The sequence below is a fragment of the Podarcis pityusensis genome, assembly GCF_964106645.2.
Source record: "Podarcis pityusensis genome assembly, chromosome: 3".
NCBI classification, from domain to species: Eukaryota; Metazoa; Chordata; class Lepidosauria; order Squamata; family Lacertidae; genus Podarcis; species Podarcis pityusensis.
Genome location: NC_138026.1, coordinates 104,836,488 through 104,855,432, shown reverse-complemented (window position 1 = coordinate 104,855,432; position 18,945 = coordinate 104,836,488). Strand labels below are relative to the sequence as shown.

Here is an 18,945-nt window from a genome sequence, read left to right as displayed (position 1 = left end):
AATTCGTTCCAGAGGTTTGTTCTTAACCTGAAACTGTTCTTAACCTGAAGCACCACTTTAGCTAATGGGGCCTCCCGCTGCTGCTGCACTGCCCCCATGCAATTTCTGTTCTCATCCTGAAGCAAAGTTCTTAACTCGAGGTACTATTTCTGGGTTAGCAGAGTCTGTAACTTGAAGTGTCTGTAACCTGAAGCGTCTGTAACCCGAGGTACCACTGTAGTTGAATCTCTTACAGGGCAGAGTTTTAGCAGTTGTTGGTTTCACCAAAGTGGAAAATTCAGGGGGGAGACCTGAGATATCTTTGCCGCCCCCTTGCAGCAATTCCCGCCCCCCTATTCTGTGAGCCAGGCAAATGAGTTGGAGGCAGTTGTATGTTTAAGACTGTGATGCTGATCTTAGAAATGTTTTGTTCATGGGATATCATGGTGGGTTTTCCCCCCTCCAACTTCGAACACACACCCTCTGCCTCTTAGCTTGTTTACGTGAAATGCTTCTCCCTTCCATATAGTAAAAGAAAGGAAGATTCATTAAAGAACTCTGAGTATGTCACTAGATTCCCAGTGTACAACTTACCATTTCCCCCATAATTACCTTGACTTGCCTTCCCGGCCAATTTATATCTGGAAGCACAGAGATCAGAGAACCCAGGAGTTTTTATGGAGCGTCTAGTTTAGAAGAGCTGCTATATCTGCTTTCTGCAAACCTTTTCCATCCCACACCTTACAGCTATGATGAGTCAGATCCCAGCATTGGTAGCCTCAGGGCTGAGAGCTTTGTAGGAACTCATCTGTTGTCTTTGCTAGAAGTAAGTATTGATGAGCTTATTCAAACCGGAGATGCGTGAGGATTTAGTAGGCATGACTAAATGGTCACAGTATTGCTGTGACAAGCCCATTTGGATAGGGGAGGGTGACCATCTGCCTGCTATTCTGGTACTCCCCACCCCCAAAGTATTTATTTTTGTAACCTTGGCAAACAACCAAGATCAGAAGAAAACAGAAGTTGTTATAGAAGCTTCAAATTTCCTGGTTTGTTCTCCTTGTGGGTGAATGTTTTTGATACAAAATTGGTAACCAAAGTGAGTTTAATTGGATCCAGGGATCCAATTAAAGGGTGTTTAGGTAGTTCTGTGCCACTTAAAAAAATATTTTCATTGAAAGGTTTTCATGGATAACAAAGCTGCATATAGTGTCTGTGTTTTAGTCCTGTGCCACTTATCGCTTATTCAGTGCTGTGGGAATGACCTCGCTGCTGTACCCCAGACTCAAGAAATATACCGTATTTTTCCGTGTATAAGACTATATTTTTTCCTAAATTTTTGAAGTTTAAAATAAGGGGTCGTCTTACACACAGATAGTGCATAGTGCATTTTCTCAATTTTGAGTCCCCCAAAATAGGGGGCGTCTTACACAGCGGTACCCCGGGTTAAGTACTTAATTTGTTCCGGAGGTCCATTCTTAACCTGAAACTGTTCTTAACCTGAAGCACCACATAATAATAAATAAATAAATAAATAAATAAATTAAAAAAAAAAAAAATATTATTTATACCCCGCCCATCTGGCTGGGTTTCCCCAGCCACTCTGGGCGGCTTCCAACAAAATGTTAAAATAAAATATTCTATTAAACATTAAAAGCTTCCCTAAACAGGGCTGCCTTCAGATATCTTCGAAAAGTTTGGTAGTTATTTTTCTCTTTGACATCTGGTGGGAGGCCGTTCCACAGGGCGGGTGCCACTACCAAGAAGGCCCTCTGCCTGGTTCCCTGTAACTTGGCTTCTCACAACGAGGGAACCGCCAGAAGGCCCTCGGCGCTGGACCTCAGTGTCCAGGCAGAGACTGCTAATGGGGCCTCCTGCTGCTGCACCGCCGTTGTATGATTTCTGTTCTCATCCTGAAGCAAAGTTCTTAACCCAAGGTAGCATTCTGGGTTAGTGGAGTCTGTAACCTGAAGCGTATGTAACCAATTCTGGAACATCCTCCCTAAGATAGCCTGCCCAGGCCAGGCCTTCCAGTTTTTTCGAAGGAAAGTTAGATGTCTTTTAACATAGACAGGCATTCTGTGTGATTACCCGTTGGTATTTCAGTTTACTCTAGTTGTATTTTTTTATTCTTTTTGGTTACGCATTTTTATTTTACCTGTTAGGTTTGTGAATTATTTTGTGATCCCTTTTGGCTCTGTTTATGGAGACAGTTGAAGTACAAGTTTAAAGTACACACACACATGCACTTTTGCCTGGATATCTTCATAGTTAAATGTGCTGGGGAGCCCCTCTCTTTGTCTTGGACATGTGGAAAAGTTCTAGACGTTTGCAGATGTGAGATAGCTCAGTAGAGCACAGGACTCTTAATTTCAGAGTTGTGGGTTTGAGCCCTATGTTGCGCAAAAGATTTCAGCATTGCAGGGGGTTGGACTCTATAATACTATAATTTCTATTTTTTTAAAAATGATATTTATTAAAAGTTTAAAAATTACAGAAAAAAGAAAAAAGACAACAATAAAAGAGAAAAAAAACATAGAAAAGCACTACAACAATACAGCAAAAAAGAGAGAAAAAACTAAAACACACATCCAATATTCCATATCTTTACCTTTCCTTTACTTGTCCTATCGACCTCCTCACACCTCCCTTTTTTTGTATTCTAGTTCAATTCACTCTTTCAGCAAATTCTTATATATATCTATAATACTATAGTATATATATAATACTATAATATATATCTATAATACTATAATTTCTATGATCTATGTAATAAAGCACTGGGTGGCGCTGTGGGTTAAACCACGGAGCCTAGGGCTTACCGACCAGAAGGTTGGCAGTTCAAATCCCTGCGACGGGGTGAGCTCCCATTGCTCGGTCCCTGCTCCTGCCAACCCAGCAGTTCAAAAGCACGTCAAAGTGCAAGTAGATAAATAGGTACCGCTCCGGCGGGAAGGTAAACGGCGTTTCTGTGCGCTGCTCTGGTTCGCCAGAAGCGGCTTAGTCATGCTGGCCACATGACCCGGAAGCTGTATGCCGGCTCCCTCGGCCAATAAAGCAAGATGAGCGCCGCAACCCCAGAGTCGGTCACGACTGGACCTAATGGTCAGGGGTCCCTTTACCTTTACCTTTTATGTAATAAAGCACAACTCAGTTAAGCTGCAGAGTTTGGCTCTTTAAACATCCTTGTGACTAGATTGTGCTGAACAAAAATGCTTTGTACTGACAGGATTGCGAACTGTGTTTAGAAAGCTTTCGCCACTCCAATAGCTTTCCAGTATCCTAAAAATAAGGGACTATGCTAGATTAGTGATTGCAAAAAATGGGAAAACTTTAAATGCAAATATTTTTGAAGCCTGGGTTTCCCAAGAATGGGACATCTTGCTTATGAACATATTAACCATTTCACAAAAGGAATAATAATAAGAGTTGGGGGGGGGGAGAGACTCACACTTTTTATACAACTTAGTAGCCCTTTATTGACTTTGTTAAGACAATCACACATAGTTTTCACCCTCGATCTACTCATGGAACCTTATGGAAAGACACTTTCATTTGATTGCCTTTCTTGGAACGTCTAAAACTACAACCCTCAGCTGCTGTTTTTCTTTCTTTTCAGTACAAGTACTAAGCTCTCTTTTCCTTGCATAGGTATGTTTTATTACTTGAAATTAAAAATCTTTTTTTTTTTTTTAAAGGGGACTATATTAAGCTTAAATGTGTGGAGCTGAAGGTGCTGTAGCTCTGAATTTGGAAGCGGGGGGCTTCTTACTTAAATAGCACCGAAATGCCAACAACATCCCCATCCACCTGTTACAAGTAAGGTGTGAAAACTGCATTCTGCAGGGCAGGGTATAAATAAAAAATTATTATTATTATTTTAGAAAATGTATAGACCATTGATCGTTTAAATAAATAAAAACCAAAACCAAAACCTCGAAGTGGTTTACAAAAATATGCCTGGTGCTTAGGCTCCCCACCATAACACAAAAATGTTTTCTCTGCTTTGCCCTTTCCCCTTCCAGCAAAAACTGCATACCCTGGCCACCCTGCTGGTGGAACGTACCCTGCTTTCCTCCCCTCTGTGCAGCCTGAGCATCCCTCCCTCACTCTCAGACCCCCTTTCTGACTTGGAAAAGCAAACTAGGGCTCTCGCCACTCCTTCCTTTCCCCCCTTCCCTTCCTTCTTTGTTCTTCCTGCTCCCGGTCTCTATGGCCGCAAGGAGACCTAGGTTTGAGGGACAGACCCTTTCCCACCTTGGGAGCAGGGATCAAGGGCAGCTGTGCTGGGAGAGAGGCACCCATTGCCCTGGCGCTGGGTGGTTTCTTTTAGTGGGACTTTCTGGGCAAACACAGGGAGGCGGGACAGTTGCCTAGCAAAGATCCCGGGGAGAGAACACCCACACCCACAGAGAGAGAGGTGGGACCAGACTGAGAACAAAGGCAGATCTGCTGATAGCCTCCTCCCTCTCTCCTCTCCCGCCCCCCTTACTCCGCCTTGTCTGGGTAGCGTAAGAGCCTGGCCTCCTGCCAAGGAGGGTCACACCAGCCCAGGTTTCCGTCTCTTGTCTCTGCAGCAAGCCCTGCCACCGGCAACAGCTGTTCTGATGAGGTAAGCCCCCTTCCTGTGGAAGGCTCTGGGTCCATGGAGTAAGGAGACATGCCGGCCGGCTGGCTGGCTGGCTGGCTGAGTGGGTGGAACAGATCGGATTGCTGCTGCGCATCTTTTTGAGAGAGGATTTGAGTCCAGGTAACTGCTCGGCAAAGGAGCAGGAGCCGGATCTTGGCGTCTTCTTTTCAACAACAACAAAACAGGGAAAGTGTCCGTGCGGCTGGGGAGGGATGTTGCCTCTGTATAATCTGCATCTCTCTCTCCCTCCCTTGTTTTCCTAGGCAAACTTTCGCTTAGCTTTGCACTGCCGGGTGGCAAATGCGTATGTACGCGTTAGTGAGGGCTGCCAGCTTTCTCACTGTCAAAGCTGTGTGTTTCCGGCTCGTTCGTTTCAGCCGCTCTGCAGGTTTCAAGAACGCATTGGCGGCTCCTTCTTTCTTCTCGCCTGTCTGCCAAGCCCCACAAACCCTAATCCTCGACGTTCAGCAATGGCTAGCATTTGTACAGTGCCGTTTGGGAAAACTCAGCCATGGAAATGCAAATGAGGGGTTGTGGGTGGGAGACAGAGCCTCTTCCCAGAGTCTCAGATCGGAAATTAGGAAGGCTTGACTTGTCAATGTGCTTGGAAGAGCTGAGCAATTATACAGCACCTTCTCTTCCTTTCCCCCACTTACTCCAGAACCCTCCTCAGTTCTGAAGAGTGCAAATCCCCGTCGTTTTCTTCTATGGAGTTGAGTCCGGAACCAGACCGTCAAAACATTTTGTCCTCCTAGTTCTCTGCAAGATACACTTGTATTTCTTGAGCCGTTGAGGCTTTCTGTTGTGAGGAGAAAGAAATAGCAACTTAATTTCTCATTGTCTTTCGGTGGCCATACTGTAATCTATGTGTCCCTGTTTCATCCCGTTCCGTGCTGGATTTATGTGACCTCTGGGGCTGGAGGTGTGCTCTCTGCTCTTCCTCCCGTGCTCTTAAATGGCAGCTAAATCAGCTTTCTTTATTCCCAAGGGTGTGGGGGTGGTAGCAGCTTTGACGTCGCCATCAACCTTACCCAAGTTGCGCCTACCAATGACATGCCGTCTTCCTCTTTATGCAAGGACACAGAGCCGCGAGGTGTTGTGGGAATTTCCTTCTCTCTCTCTCTCCCTCTCTCTCTTTCTCTCCAGGTGATAAGGCTAAGTGGGAATAAGACCTCTCTCTCTATGGGATCAGCTGTGTGCAGCTGTTGCTTTAAACGTTTCAGGACCTGACCTGTCCAAGTGAGCAACCTTGCCCTTTCCTTCCGTAGGTGGGGATCGTAGCTGCGCATGACTATGTCCACGATGGTATATCCCAGAGAGGAGAAGATGGACAAGCTCAGCCAAGAGGAGATCATCTCCAACACCAAACTAGTGATGCAGGGGCTGGAAGCCCTGAAGAATGAACACAACTCGATCTTGCACAGCCTGCTAGAGACCATCAAGTGTCTGAAGAAGGACGAGGAAGCCAACCTAGTGCATGAGAAGGCCAACCTGCTGCGCAAATCAGTGGAGATGATTGAGCTGGGACTTGGGGAGGCTCAGGTAAGGGGCAGCCCATTGGGGTGTCTTGGAGCGGCATATGGGTTCGTCAAAGTAAGTGAAATACAGTCGTACCTTGGTTTTCGAACAGCTTAGTTCTTGAATGTTTTGGTTCCCGAATGCCGCAAACCTGGAAGTGACTGTTCTGGTTTGGGAACTATTTTTGGAAGCCGAAGCTTTTGGAAGCTTCCTGCAGCCAATCAGAAGCTGCACTTTGGTTTCCAAATGTTTTGGAAGTCGAACAAACTTCCAGAACGGATTCTGTTCAACTTCCAAGGTACGACTGTATGGGAAATCATTGTTTAAAAAGGTTGTCAAGTACTGTATATTGCCTTAGCTGGCTCTGTGAAATCATGCTTGCCAAACATGTTTGGGTGTAGGCAGGACTCTGCCACTCTTATACAGGATCATTGCAGCTTTGGGCATAGAATTCAACATCTATAAGCTTTTGTAGCATTTCTTTTTTTAAAAATGCAAGTTTCTAGCCTTCCGGTTGTCAGGATAGGCTTGAAACTTTGTGTGAAATTCTGGTGAAGTTGCTGAAGTCTTGACTTTGCAGGGCAGGTGTGTGTGTGTGTGTGTGTGTGTGTGTGTGTTTGGCTGGATTTCCATTCCTTGCTCAGGTGCCTTAAAGTCGATCCTTTCTCCATCCCATAATTTAGCAAAAGTGGTAACTTTTGCAAAATAAGCCAAGTACACATTTATTCAGATTTTTATTATTCATTAAACATGTATGTGCACCAGCATATGAAAGTCAAAGGATCAGCTTCTATAGATGCAAAATTGTAACAGTTTTAGCACAGCCCTTAGAGATACAAATCTGGTACTCAGCTAATCTGCATGAATGATGGGGAATGGAGATTAGGAATTGTTGTTCCTCTGTCTTGGGCCCTCTGTCCAGCAGCACTGCCCATCCCTTCCTCCTTGACAAATAAGGGACCCGAAGAGGTGGTCAGGCCCTCCACATTTTGCTGGTCTTCAAGTCTTCCCCTGTCCCACAACCCTTTGTGTTGTCTTGGAAGACTCCGGAATACAGCTGGGCAAGCAGCTGGTGTGGCCTGCCTGGCGTGGTTGTCTTGAATATGGTTCCAACTTTGTGTCTCCCCCCCTCCCTTTCCTCTTACTCATTAACCGCAGCCTTGCTTCTCCTTGGCAGCCCATAGGTGACTTATGGAGGCAGCTGTGGGGCCCTTATGGCACTCCTTAAGGGGCCATATTCACGCCCCCCCTCAAGACCACAACTTCATCAAATCATAGAACTAGTCCAATCCCTGTATGCAAGAACCTCAAAGCTTCCATGACAGATGATCATCCCAACTTGTTGAACCCAAGCGTTGCATATTTTAGTCTGAGGCAAGGACTTGGGCTAGGTGATCCTCTGACTTATACTTCCTGCAGGCCTTGGAATCTCCTGTAGTAGTTTTTTTCTTTTTACTGAGACGGCGAACCTTAAGTCAGGCCAGCCGGGAGGTTTTTGGATAGAGCAACATGGAAACTGCCACTGAAGAGGGACCTCCCAAGGGGGAACTATTCTTGCAATAGGCCAGGGGTGTGGAGACTCAGGCCTGTGAGGGGCCTACATGCGCCCCCTCAGGCCTCTTTAGCTGGTCCTCTGAACTGTTCATGGCCATATGTTTTTGCCTGGCTAGAATATGTCCCTGAGCTCTGATAATGACTCTCTTCCCTCCCAGCCAAGCAAGAGAGGGGGATATGTATTGGTGGGTGGGTGTGTTTAGAAACTAGCATGCTGTACAAAGGTAACATTTACGTTCATTGCTCCACCCACTTTTGCCTCTAGCTCCGCCTACCACTGTTAATGTGCCCCCTGCCCCCATCACCCAAAGGTTACCCTGAAGGAAACGCAGCCCTTCAGGGTCAAGAAAGGTTTTCCCACCTCTGCGTTAGGCAACAGCGAACGTCTCTTCTTGCTTCCCTTGGGCCAGGTGATGATGGCTTTGTCAAACCACCTGAACGCAGTGGAATCCGAGAAGCAGAAGCTGCGGGCCCAGGTGCGCCGGCTGTGCCAGGAGAACCAGTGGCTGCGGGACGAGTTGGCAAACACCCAGCAGAAGCTGCAGCGCAGCGAGCAAACGGTGGCGCAGCTCGAGGAGGAAAAGAAGCACCTGGAGTTCATGAACCAGCTGAAGAAATACGATGAAGATGTGTCCCCATCGGTGAGCACCCAGAACATTTTGGAGTGGGGGAAGATGCCTGTGTCTTGACATGGAGCTCTTTCTGCTTGAAAGTCTAGTAGTGATGGTCTTTCCAAGAGGTCCTGATAGAGCATCTAGCAATTTGAGTTTGTCTGGGTGGATGAGATAGACACGGCTCACCCCAGCTACAGTAACTGGGTTGGTCTTCTCTTGCTGGGGAGGAGAACCTTTGAATGGGCTTGGTTGGTTAATCTTAAGCTTAACTACTTAAGCGAAATATTAAGCACTCATGCTCTCCTTTCCCCCTTTTTCTTTGTTTCTCCCCTCCCCCCCCATCAATGTCCCAGGAGGAGAAAGAAGGCGATTCCACAAAAGATTCCTTGGATGACTTGTTTCCAAATGAGGAAGAGGACCAGGGCCAAGGGTGTAGGTTGCATTCCTTCCTTATTTTATTATTCATTTATTTAACCAGCAGGATTTGCATACCACTTCCTCATCAAAACCATTAAGCAGTTTGCATAAGACGATATAAAATTTACATTAAGATAAGGTCTTTAAAAACAAGCTTTCAAAATGCAAGTAAAGTCAGCAGTTTGTTTGTTTTTTAAAAAAATACGCATAATAGAATAAAATCACGTGTTAAAACACATGTCAAAATTCCATGTGTCTGGGTATGCTTGCCCTAAGCCAGCCTGTCTCAACCTGTGGGTCCCCAGATGTTGTTGAACTACAACTCCCATCACCCCTAGCTAGCAAGGCCAGAGCTCAGGGATGATGGGAGTTGTAGTCCAACAACATCTGGGGACCCACAGGATGAGAACTGCTGCCTAAGCGAAGAGGTTTTTTGCAGACAGTATGGCAAAGGTGCCTGTCTAATATCAATGGGCGGGGAGTTCCTGGGTGTATAATTCCTTGCAAGTGCAGAACAAGCATCATGTGGCACTTATCAAAGTGCTTGTTCTGCAGATCAAAGCAGTAACTGGGGTAACCGTGTGCAGAGGACACATGAAAGGAAGAGTCATAAAGCTACCTTTTTGGACCTATCTTCCAGCGGCTGTTGTGTCTCATTTGAGAGGGAGTGCTAGCCAGCAGGAATGGGCCATAGCCCCCATGGCATTGCGAGCTGCCTCCTCTATCCTCGATTAATGCGCTCTTATGTTTGCAGTGCCTCATCCGCACAGTAGTGCAGCGGCAGCCGCCCAGCAAGGCGGCTACGAGATCCCAGCACGCCTGCGCACACTCCACAACCTGGTGATCCAGTACGCTTCCCAGGGACGCTACGAAGTGGCTGTTCCCCTCTGCAAGCAGGCGCTGGAGGACTTGGAGAAGACTTCGGGCCATGACCACCCTGACGTGGCCACTATGCTGAACATCTTGGCCTTAGTATACAGGTGAGAGGAGGAAGGAATGGCAGACACTCACTTCTTTTTAATAATAATTTTTATTAGTTTTCAATTACAACAATCCAATAATAGCCTCGTTATAACAATGCCAAATTATAATACAATTATTAATACCAATCATTCAGATGCCAAATTATATAATTTAGGTGGGCCCCCACATGCTAGGATTGATGGTTTGATGATTTACTTTATTTCTGCATTCCAAAATCTTACTAATTTCAATTACACACCAGTCAAAATAACAATCCCTTATACAACAACTGCCATTTTAACGACTTCCATTTGTATTGACACATTAAATGATTTATAAACTTACAGGTGAAGCATTCAAACTATATCCTTGACCTTCCTGTGTGTGGCAATTATTCTGTCTGTGATGTTTCTTCCTGTCCTTGTGAAATGTTATGTCTATCTTTTCCCTGTTGTTGCTGTTCTCCATCATGCCTTGGACAGAGCTAGTATCCCATTGTTGTTTCAGAAGTTCTCCATTGCACCACCCCGTGCTTCATTGTTTTGCAACTTTAACAGCAGCTGCAAAAATCGCACTGTCCCAATAAATATCCTGTTTTCGCCATTTTTCTCTCAGCCTGGGAAGGAGAGCGATCTTTTGAGCTTCAAATAACTCAGTAATGAACCTTATCAACTCCGGCAGACACTCACTCACTTTGGAAGGAACAGGGCTTTCTTGGTTTTTCCCCTTGTGTGACTACGGAACAGTTGTCTGGGACAGTGAAACTCAGTGCTTTGAATTTAACTGTGGAAAGTTGTGTGGCGAAGGAGGAAGGACCTCCCTGGGTCTTGTGTGATACAATCTCTGTCCCTCCAGTATTGCTCACTATGTGCCTCACTTTGTGCTGCAGGGATCAGAACAAATACAAGGAGGCAGCTCACCTTCTGAACGATGCACTGTCCATCAGGGAGAAGACACTTGGCAAGGACCACCCTGCAGTAAGTAGCCGTTTCCCTGGACTTTGATGAGAAGGAAGTTCTGGGCAGTGGGGAGTTGTAAGCCAGTCATGTGGCCAAGGGGACTTGCAGGAGTGTCACGTTACATGGTCAGCTGACCCTTCGGAAGGGTTTGGTGCCAAGTCAGGGCTAGATGACTCAAAAGGGAGTTCTTTTTGCTGCAAAAGCTAAACAAGGAGTTCAAGGTGAGCGAGTTAGTCCCTGAACTAGGCCATTCTGCTGTAAAAATCTTGGACCATCTTTGCCATGGATGGTTGCAAGATAGTGGTGCTTAAAGGTATCTTGCTTGATAGGTCTTTCTTTCTTTCTTTCTTTCTTTCTTTCTTTCTTTCTTTCTTTCTTTCTTTCTTTCTATAGTTCTTCCATGGCTCTAATGTTAGGTCTGCTTATGTTTCTCTACAGGTTGCAGCAACCCTGAATAACTTGGCTGTTCTCTACGGCAAAAGGGGGAAATACAAGGAGGCAGAACCATTATGCAAGCGAGCACTGGAAATCCGTGAAAAGGTAAATTCCCTCCCCCCTAGAGAAGAAAGGGCCAGGGTGTCAAGACAACCAGCCGGGGTGCCTCTGCAACCCTCTTCAATGCTACTCAGGAAAGGGGAGCATGTGTGTTAGATAGGAAGTTTCCTGAGTCAGTCTAGAATGGTCTGTCTAGCTTAGTATTGTCTGCACTGACTGGCAGCATCTCTCCAGGGTTTCATGCAGGCATCTTTCCCTGCCCTACCTGGAGATGCCAGGGATTGAAACTGGCACCTTCTGCATGCAAAGTGTGGATCCATGTGGATTCAGAGCAATGCCTAGGGAGGGGCAGGTGTCAAATACGATGCAGAAGGAGCTATTTCTGCCAGAGCTGAAGCTCCAAATGACTTTCCATGGGCCACTCCCCGCCCCCCCCCCCAAAGTAAAAGGATCCTGCCATATTCCCAGATTTGCTTCTTTTCTTCCTAACTAGCCTTTTCTGTTTGTTTGCCTCCTTTTCAGGTTCTAGGCAAAGATCATCCGGATGTGGCCAAACAATTAAATAACTTGGCTTTGCTATGCCAGAATCAGGGAAAGTATGAAGAGGTAGAATATTACTACTGTCGGGCACTGGAGATATATGAGTCGCGCCTGGGGCCTGACGACCCAAATGTGGCCAAAACAAAGAACAATTTGGTGAGTCCACTGGGTGGTGAAAAGGGGGTGGGGGTGGGTATCGCGCATGAGGATCGGTGGCTGCCTGCGCTGCATTTTTAAGATTGTCATTCCTGTCCTCTGTCCCAGGCCTCCTGTTACCTGAAACAAGGCAAATATAAGGAAGCAGAGGTCCTCTACAAGGAGATCCTCACCCGGGCCCATGTGAAGGAATTTGGCTCTGTGGATGGTACGGACAGCGAAGAGCGAGGAGGGCTTGGTGGGGGTGTGCAGGCCAGTGGTGTATCGTGGGTTGCCCGTGCCCAGGACCACACTGTGGGAGGAAAGGAGTGCGCATGCGCATTCAACTGCCAAACGGCGTCCGCGTCACCCAGGAAATCGCAGCCATGGAGATAAGAAAAGAGTCATTCCGTTGTCTGGAAGAGGTCACTTCCTGGTTTATAGGTAGAAACCATTTTCAAAGGAGCCCAGTGCCAGAAGTGCACAGCTGTATTGAGGCAGCACCAGGTGTTGAAATTTTGCACCCCTAACAAGTTTGTGCCCAGGGCAGCCGCCCTTGTGCCCGCCCCCCAAACACCACTGGTGCAGGCTGGAGCCTAGGCGCCTATCTCCTTCTCCAACAGTACTCTTTGAATTACCTATTTCTTTTCATGGCCCGGCTGACAAAAACTATTTCCTCCAAAGAAAATAAGCAAACGGATCCAAAAATTTAAGCTTCTTCCTTTCTCGACTGTACCATGGGAAAGAGTAGCATTCCTTATGAAATACCAACAGGGTGTTTTGTTTTGTTTTGTTTTGTTTTGTTTTGTTTTGTGTTTTGTTTTGTTTTGTTTTGTTTTGTTTTGTTTTGTTTTGTTTTGTTTTGTTTTGTTTTGTTTTGTTTTGTTTTAACCAGATTTGTAATTTATCCTGCAGACGAGCACAAGCCGATATGGATGCATGCAGAAGAAAGAGAGGAGATGAGCAAGGTGAGTGCGAGAACATTTATTCTGGTGGGTGAGAGCAGGCACACAGCGCACACCTGAGTTTTTCTTGTTCACCTGTCCTGCATTGGGAAGAGCTCCAGAAATGGCAGCATCCTCTCTTTGCCTTAGAGTGGATCTCTGATGGTGCCAAACCTGCTGACTGGTAGCTGCAGCGGAGGGCTGAATACCTTAGTGCAGCAGTATTTTGTTGGGTTGTAGTGTGTTAATGTGTCATGGGGGGCAGTAGGGACGAGGGGTTGCTACTCAGACTGCATAGAAACTTTCTGGGGCAGGAGTTGAAATTGATTGCCCTGTTTTTCCTGTGCCTTGCATGTTTTCTCTTTATTATAGTGCACTCCTTAGGACGAACTGGAGAGTGGAAGATGAAGGGATTTCAGCAGGTTTCTGGGCCACAGACTGCAGAACCAGAATGTTTTTAGAAAAATAAATCTCAAGCCTCAGAATTCGGTCATTTGGAAAGCTCAGTTGACTGATCAGGAAAAAATAGCTCCTTCAGCCCCAAGGCTTAAGAGAAGGGTAATAGGAAGACACTATAGTCTTCTGCACCATCACCTTCTGCTTTAGATTTCCCAGTCTTAGAAACCATGATATGTGGGGGAACCCCTGCCTATTAGAGCTACAGCAAGCCCAAGATACTTAGGAGACATGTTCCAGCCCATGGTGCAGTGAGCAATGGCTCATGGCTCCTTTGGAAACAGATAAATTGCAAAGACTTCACATGCTTCTGAAACATTCTGGGCTAAGGTGCTGAGCACAGCACAGAACTTCACAAGCAGGAATATAAAAGCTCCAGCACACTTTCCATGCTGGAATTCAGTTGAGCGGAACCCACCTGGTTTTCTTTTTCTCAATTTCTCTCCCATTTTTACAAATCTTACCTGATGGCTGATGCCTGCTTTAATGTCTCAGGCTGTTTCCCTTGAACATGGGCCATGTCACTACAAGAAATAAGTAGGGTATTGGCACTCTTATCGCTACCAGGCTTGCCAAATGCCCTCCTGTGGAATAGATGGTTTAGAATGAGTGAGATGGGTGCCTGTTTCTCAGGTTCTGAGCCAGCCTTTCTTCGCTGAAGAATTTTTGCTGCTCTTGCTGGATGATCTCGGAGTCAAGTCAGAGAACTGTGTGTTTATGTGCTGCCTTGAATATTGTTGGCTAACAAAATCTGACCCTGCTATGATATGATCTCATGTCAGGAAGTGGCTGAAATCAAGAGCCACTTGAAACAAATTTTCCTCTGGAAAAAACCAGCTGGGCATCTTTTAATTGGATTTCACCTGGATCATGGGCTCAAATGAGTCAGCTGGTTAAATGAGAGACTTCATACATAGTTCTTGAGGCAAAACTCCCTCTTCTGTCAACCAGGATCTTTATCAAGAAGCTAAGAGTACTGATTTAGGTCCTCTTCATTGCCCTATCAGCAATCTGTCTGCCGATCCTTTTAATCCTATGTAATTTTGTTTCCACCAACCTTCTCTGTTTCTCATCACATGCTTGAAAAAACACTGTGATGCAACACCTCTCTGTCAAGTACTTGTGAACATGATTTAAATATTTCATGCATTCTTCAGTTCCAGACAGGAAGCAAATGAGGGGGGCAGGTTTTGTTCCCAAACCTGGAGCCGTGGTACTCTAATCCCACCTGACTCTTTCCTGCATGGTCTTCCTTCAGTGGACTGCCCTTTCACTACTGTGGCTACTTTGGCCTCCTCTAGCAGAGTTTCACTCCAGCACATTGAGCAGGGAGCAGCTGGAAAAAGGTGGAGCAATAAGGCTCAGACCATTTCCCCTCCCAGTTCCTTAATGCAGCAAGCATCTAGTTAAGTTAGTCACTAAGGCCCAGTTCACACTTGAAGCATTATTGTGACTAGGGAGCTTCCTATTGGTTCATCTGTTTTCTAGTCTGATGGGCAATGGCTCTCCATCATCTCATAGGATCATAGGATGCTGCCTTATTCTGGGTCAGACATTGGGTGCATCTAGCTCTGTATTGTCTCTCCAGGGTTTCAGACAGGGAATCTTCCAAGCCCGACCTGGAGATGTCAGCAATTGAAACCTGGGCCTTCTGCAGGTGAATGAAGTGCTCCATCACTGAGGTCTTTCCCATCACCTGCTACTTGATCCTTTTTACTAGAGGTTCCAGCATTGAATGTGGAGCCTTCTGCAGGCAAAGGATATGCTCTTGTCACTGAGCTGGGGTCTGTCCCCAAGTAGGAATGAAAAGTGTAAATACAATAAAGCTGATTGTGGACACCCATGTGAACTGTGACTGATAGAGACTTCCTGGTACATGCCCACCATGTGGCCCTACGTGTTTGCAAGCACACCTCTCCGCACATTGCAGTACTCGGCATTACAATTAGAGGTCTGTAAGTAGCAAACTCATTGCCTCTTAAAAAGAGTGATAATTGGAAGACACCAAGTGGGTCAGTCTCTGCTGAAACGGACAGAAAAGGGAGATGTCTAAAGGTTCTGTAGTTTGTGGGAACATAGGAAGCTGCCTTATACAGAATCAGACCCTTGGTCCTCCAGGGTTGCATACAGGGGACACTCGCAGCCTTACTTAGAGATGTTGGGGATTGAACTTGAGACCTTTTGCATGCAAAGCAGATCTTCTGCCACAGAGCTACAGCTCTTTAAAACATCTGTATATCTAAACAGCTACCAACGTTCATCTTTCTAGGGAAAACTATCTGAATAATACTGAGTATTTCAGAAGTGTCTCCCAGCCCATATATGTTCAAAGTTATACATGCCATCACAGGAATCACCAACCTTTCTGGGTAGGTCAACACAGTATCCCCAAAGCGGGGGGGGGGGGGGGGAAAGAGAAGCAGATTGAGGAGGGGCAGTCAAGAGTAAGTCAGTGGCTGACTTGGGGACGGTCAGTGACCTGGGGACTTCCCAGCTAAGAACTTTTATCTTAACAGCTAAGCTAAATAAGATTTTCTTTGAATGCAGAAGTGAACTGGAGCTTTCCAGAATGGCAAAACAGAGGATTTTTGCAACCAATGCAGAGGAGTGAGATCATATGTTGTTGTTGGACTAAGCAGCTCCTCTTCAGTAATGTACTTGGTTTCCATTCTCCATGATGTCATCTTCTACTGGCATTCTCGGTTTCTTTGCCATGCTATTAAAAAGCATTAAACCCATCTTGCTAGAGCATTCCTTTCCCCCCCACTTTCCTTTTGTCATATTTTTATCCACGTAACATAGCTTCATCCATACAGATCAGCCTCGTAAATGTTTTCTCAAAGCAGGCTTCCTCGAACACAGTGGGATTTGCTCTCAAGTGAATGTGCATAGAATGGCAGCCATGGCCATCTTCCTGTGGATGGACTTGGGGCACCTTTTCGCAGTGCATGCTGTACATGCTGACCCTGGGAGGTGGGAATAGATAGACAATCTTCATTGTACTACTAAGGGAACACTCCTAAGGAACAGGCTAAGGTAGGGGTGGGAAACTATGGCCATCAAGATGTTATTGAACGCCTGCTCTCATCAATCTAAAGCGCCATGGCCAGTGGTCAAGGATGATGGGAATTGTTAGTCCAACAACATTGGAGGGTCACAGGTTTCCCATTTGTGGGGCAGCCCCTGGGTAGGAACAACTAAATTCATATTGCCCTTTAAAACAAAAACAAAAGCTTTCTGTTCCGAAAGGGAACAGAATTCTATGGGGCAGAAAGATGGTCCTTTTTACAAAGAGATATCTCAGTGCCATCTCAAAGGTTTTCAGTGCAAATTAAGACTTTTAAGCCCCGTTAAATGGATGAGGGTGACTCTCAGCTTCGTATAGGTAAGCTCATAAGTTTGGAACTCTTCTTGCTGGGCAGAAGTTTTCAGCCAAACTGCTGACTCCGACCCCTGACCCCACATCCTGTGACAATGCCTCTTGCGATCCTTACCTACAAAATGCCCTAATGGGCTGTTCTTGGATGCTAAGTCTGCCAGTTCTTCGTACAGAATGATGCAGCTATGTGGGGCACTAGTGTCCATCGGAGCTACTGTGATTGAAGTAGATCAGAGGTGCCTGAGAGATCCAGCACAGTTTATATGGAAAACCTGTGGGAGCCTGTGTTAGAGGTTAATAGCCATTGATGGTCTCCTGCTACCCCAGACTGCCGTCTTCTGAACGTCATTGGAGGGCCAAAGGTCTGAATTGAATACCTTCTTAAGAAGGTCAGAAGCAGAGTCCTCACCCTTCGCAACAGCAGTAATGCAGCTCCCCATAGCAACCTAATTGCGATTTTTAGACTTGGGTGAAACGCAGCACAATTAAAACCCTGTTCTGGGCATCCTGTTTGTCTCCGTAATGAAGAGCCCACATTTTGAATAGCCCTACTGAGGACTACCAAGTCCTCTTGCTTTGGCCTGGTAACACAGTGCTTGAAACAGGATCACCCAGCCTTGCTGGAATGGAGCCCTGGCATGCATTAACCTACTTCCCCCCACAAATTCAGCGCTTAAACCCTTGTCGGCAGTAGCCTGAGGCATGACCGTCTAGGAATCCCCCAGATAGCAGGCCTGCCAGGGAATTTTCTGGAGGAGCAAGTCCTCCAAAGTGATTTAAAAATAACTTCTTCTTTTTTTAAACAACAGGAAGTTTTTCTAAGCCTAGGGAACCTAATGCCTGAATCGGCCTACTGTTCCTTGGCTGACTCCCCCAGAAAAATGGTTAAAAAATAAATAAAACGGTTAGGCACAGTTCCGGTGGGAAGTTGTTAGAAGACAGGAATTTTGTTCCTGGGAGAGGGAGCGGACCAGACAAAGTGGCTTTCAGTTTCTGGCCACACATTCAAGTAGCGCTTTGAGGAACTGTTAGAGTTGGAGACAGTCGATCAGGCCTTGCCTAGCCGAATCCCTTGCTCCATTCAGGAAATTCAGAAACTGGAATATCCATCTGAAAGGGAGAGGGCACACACACACACACATAATTGGAACTGTACTTACCTACAAGAAGCGTCTCTTAACGTCAAATCCGAATCTCCCCCTCCTGTAACTTTCAGCCCATCGGATCTAGCCAGCCCTGCCTTCCAGGGCAGCAGATAACAAGTCTTTGCCCACTTCAGGTATTTGAAGAGAAATGTGAGACCGGCTCTTCTGCTTAAGAAGGATTTTAGTCGCTTGTTAAAGGAATTAACTTTTATTAAGCTCTTACACTACCTTTTACTGTGACTGCATCTTTATGTACTTAGGCTTGTGTCCTTGTTTGCAGACCCGTGAACTCCAAAGTCCCAGGCATTGCATCACCATTTCATCTCTTTTGGCTGAAACAGATATTTGCTTAACAATATGTTTTTCTATGCATAAGCTGGGGCAGCCATCTCCCCTTTTAAAAAAAAATGTAGCAAGACCTGTGCTACAGCTGAAGCCTGTAATAGACCAGCAAGCTCACTAATTTTTATTTTTTAATGGTCAAAGTTGCCTTTGGTATCTTTGCAGAGTTGCCTTAATCACATACTTGAGTCTTCCCAGAATCTGTTATCTCATTCTCCGGTTTTTAGGGGACAGTGGTGTCATTCTAAATCCGGAAGTGCGGAAACTTTGGCCCTTCAAAATGTTGCTGAACTACAATTCCCATCATCCCTGGCCACTGGACAGTGTTGCTGGGGCTGATGAGAGTTGTAGTCCAGGCAGGCCAAAGGTTATTCACACCTGTTCTAAATGGTCGTGGTCTATATGTATGTAGTCTCAAAGCACACCAATATTGGAGCCGACATGGCGGCAAGGTAACTGGGACCAAACAAACTTATATCTTTTTATCCCTGCTAGGCACGCAAGCAGAGGCAAACAAACCAGCCATGGTCTTTTGTGCACCGATGCTTTGACTATTCTAACAAAGTCTTCTCTTTTTTCTCTCCTCCCCCCCTCCCCAATTCCTCTTTCCAGAGCAAGCACAGAGAAAACATTGCATATGCAGAGTATGGTGGCTGGTACAAGGCATGCAAGGTCAGCAGGTAAGTTGCTTTCAGGAGTTCTTTATTACTTGTTATTTCAGCTATTAGTTAATATGCCACTTACTTGCCAAGGTGGCTTCTACGTGATTTAAAAGTATTAAGCTTAATTATAGATAAATAAACACACATAACTAAAGAGCACAATAAGACAATTTCATCAAAATATTTAATATGTATTAATCCCCAATGAAAATG

The 18,945-nt window shown here is 45.7% G+C and overlaps 1 protein-coding gene and 1 long non-coding RNA gene across 9 annotated transcripts in view; one reads left to right on the top strand and one right to left on the bottom strand.

Moving 5' to 3' along the window:
- The window catches only part of KLC4 (kinesin light chain 4), a 62,336-nt gene that overhangs the window by 21,229 nt on the left and 22,162 nt on the right, over positions 1 to 18,945 (top strand). For 7 of the 8 annotated variants that reach the window (XM_080998159.1, XM_080998161.1, XM_080998160.1 and 4 more), the window contains exons 2-11: positions 5,878 to 6,151; positions 8,092 to 8,322; positions 8,649 to 8,727; positions 9,467 to 9,692; positions 10,565 to 10,652; positions 11,073 to 11,174; positions 11,652 to 11,825; positions 11,934 to 12,033; positions 12,720 to 12,772; positions 18,683 to 18,750. In XM_080998159.1, coding sequence (XP_080854285.1) covers positions 5,897 to 6,151; positions 8,092 to 8,322; positions 8,649 to 8,727; positions 9,467 to 9,692; positions 10,565 to 10,652; positions 11,073 to 11,174; positions 11,652 to 11,825; positions 11,934 to 12,033; positions 12,720 to 12,772; positions 18,683 to 18,750 — 1,376 coding nt within the window. In that variant the 5' untranslated portion in view covers positions 5,878 to 5,896. Of the gene's footprint in view, positions 1 to 4,447; positions 4,592 to 5,877; positions 6,152 to 8,091; positions 8,323 to 8,648; positions 8,728 to 9,466; positions 9,693 to 10,564; positions 10,653 to 11,072; positions 11,175 to 11,651; positions 11,826 to 11,933; positions 12,034 to 12,719; positions 12,773 to 18,682; positions 18,751 to 18,945 lie in introns of those variants that run through there. The other variant, XM_080998157.1, reaches the window with a different exon arrangement.
- LOC308472976 lies at positions 15,499 to 18,675 on the bottom strand. The gene is made up of 2 exons (XR_013983842.1): positions 17,744 to 18,675; positions 15,499 to 16,170 (listed from the first exon to the last, which is right to left on the bottom strand). It is a non-coding gene; the product is annotated as an uncharacterized lncRNA (long non-coding RNA).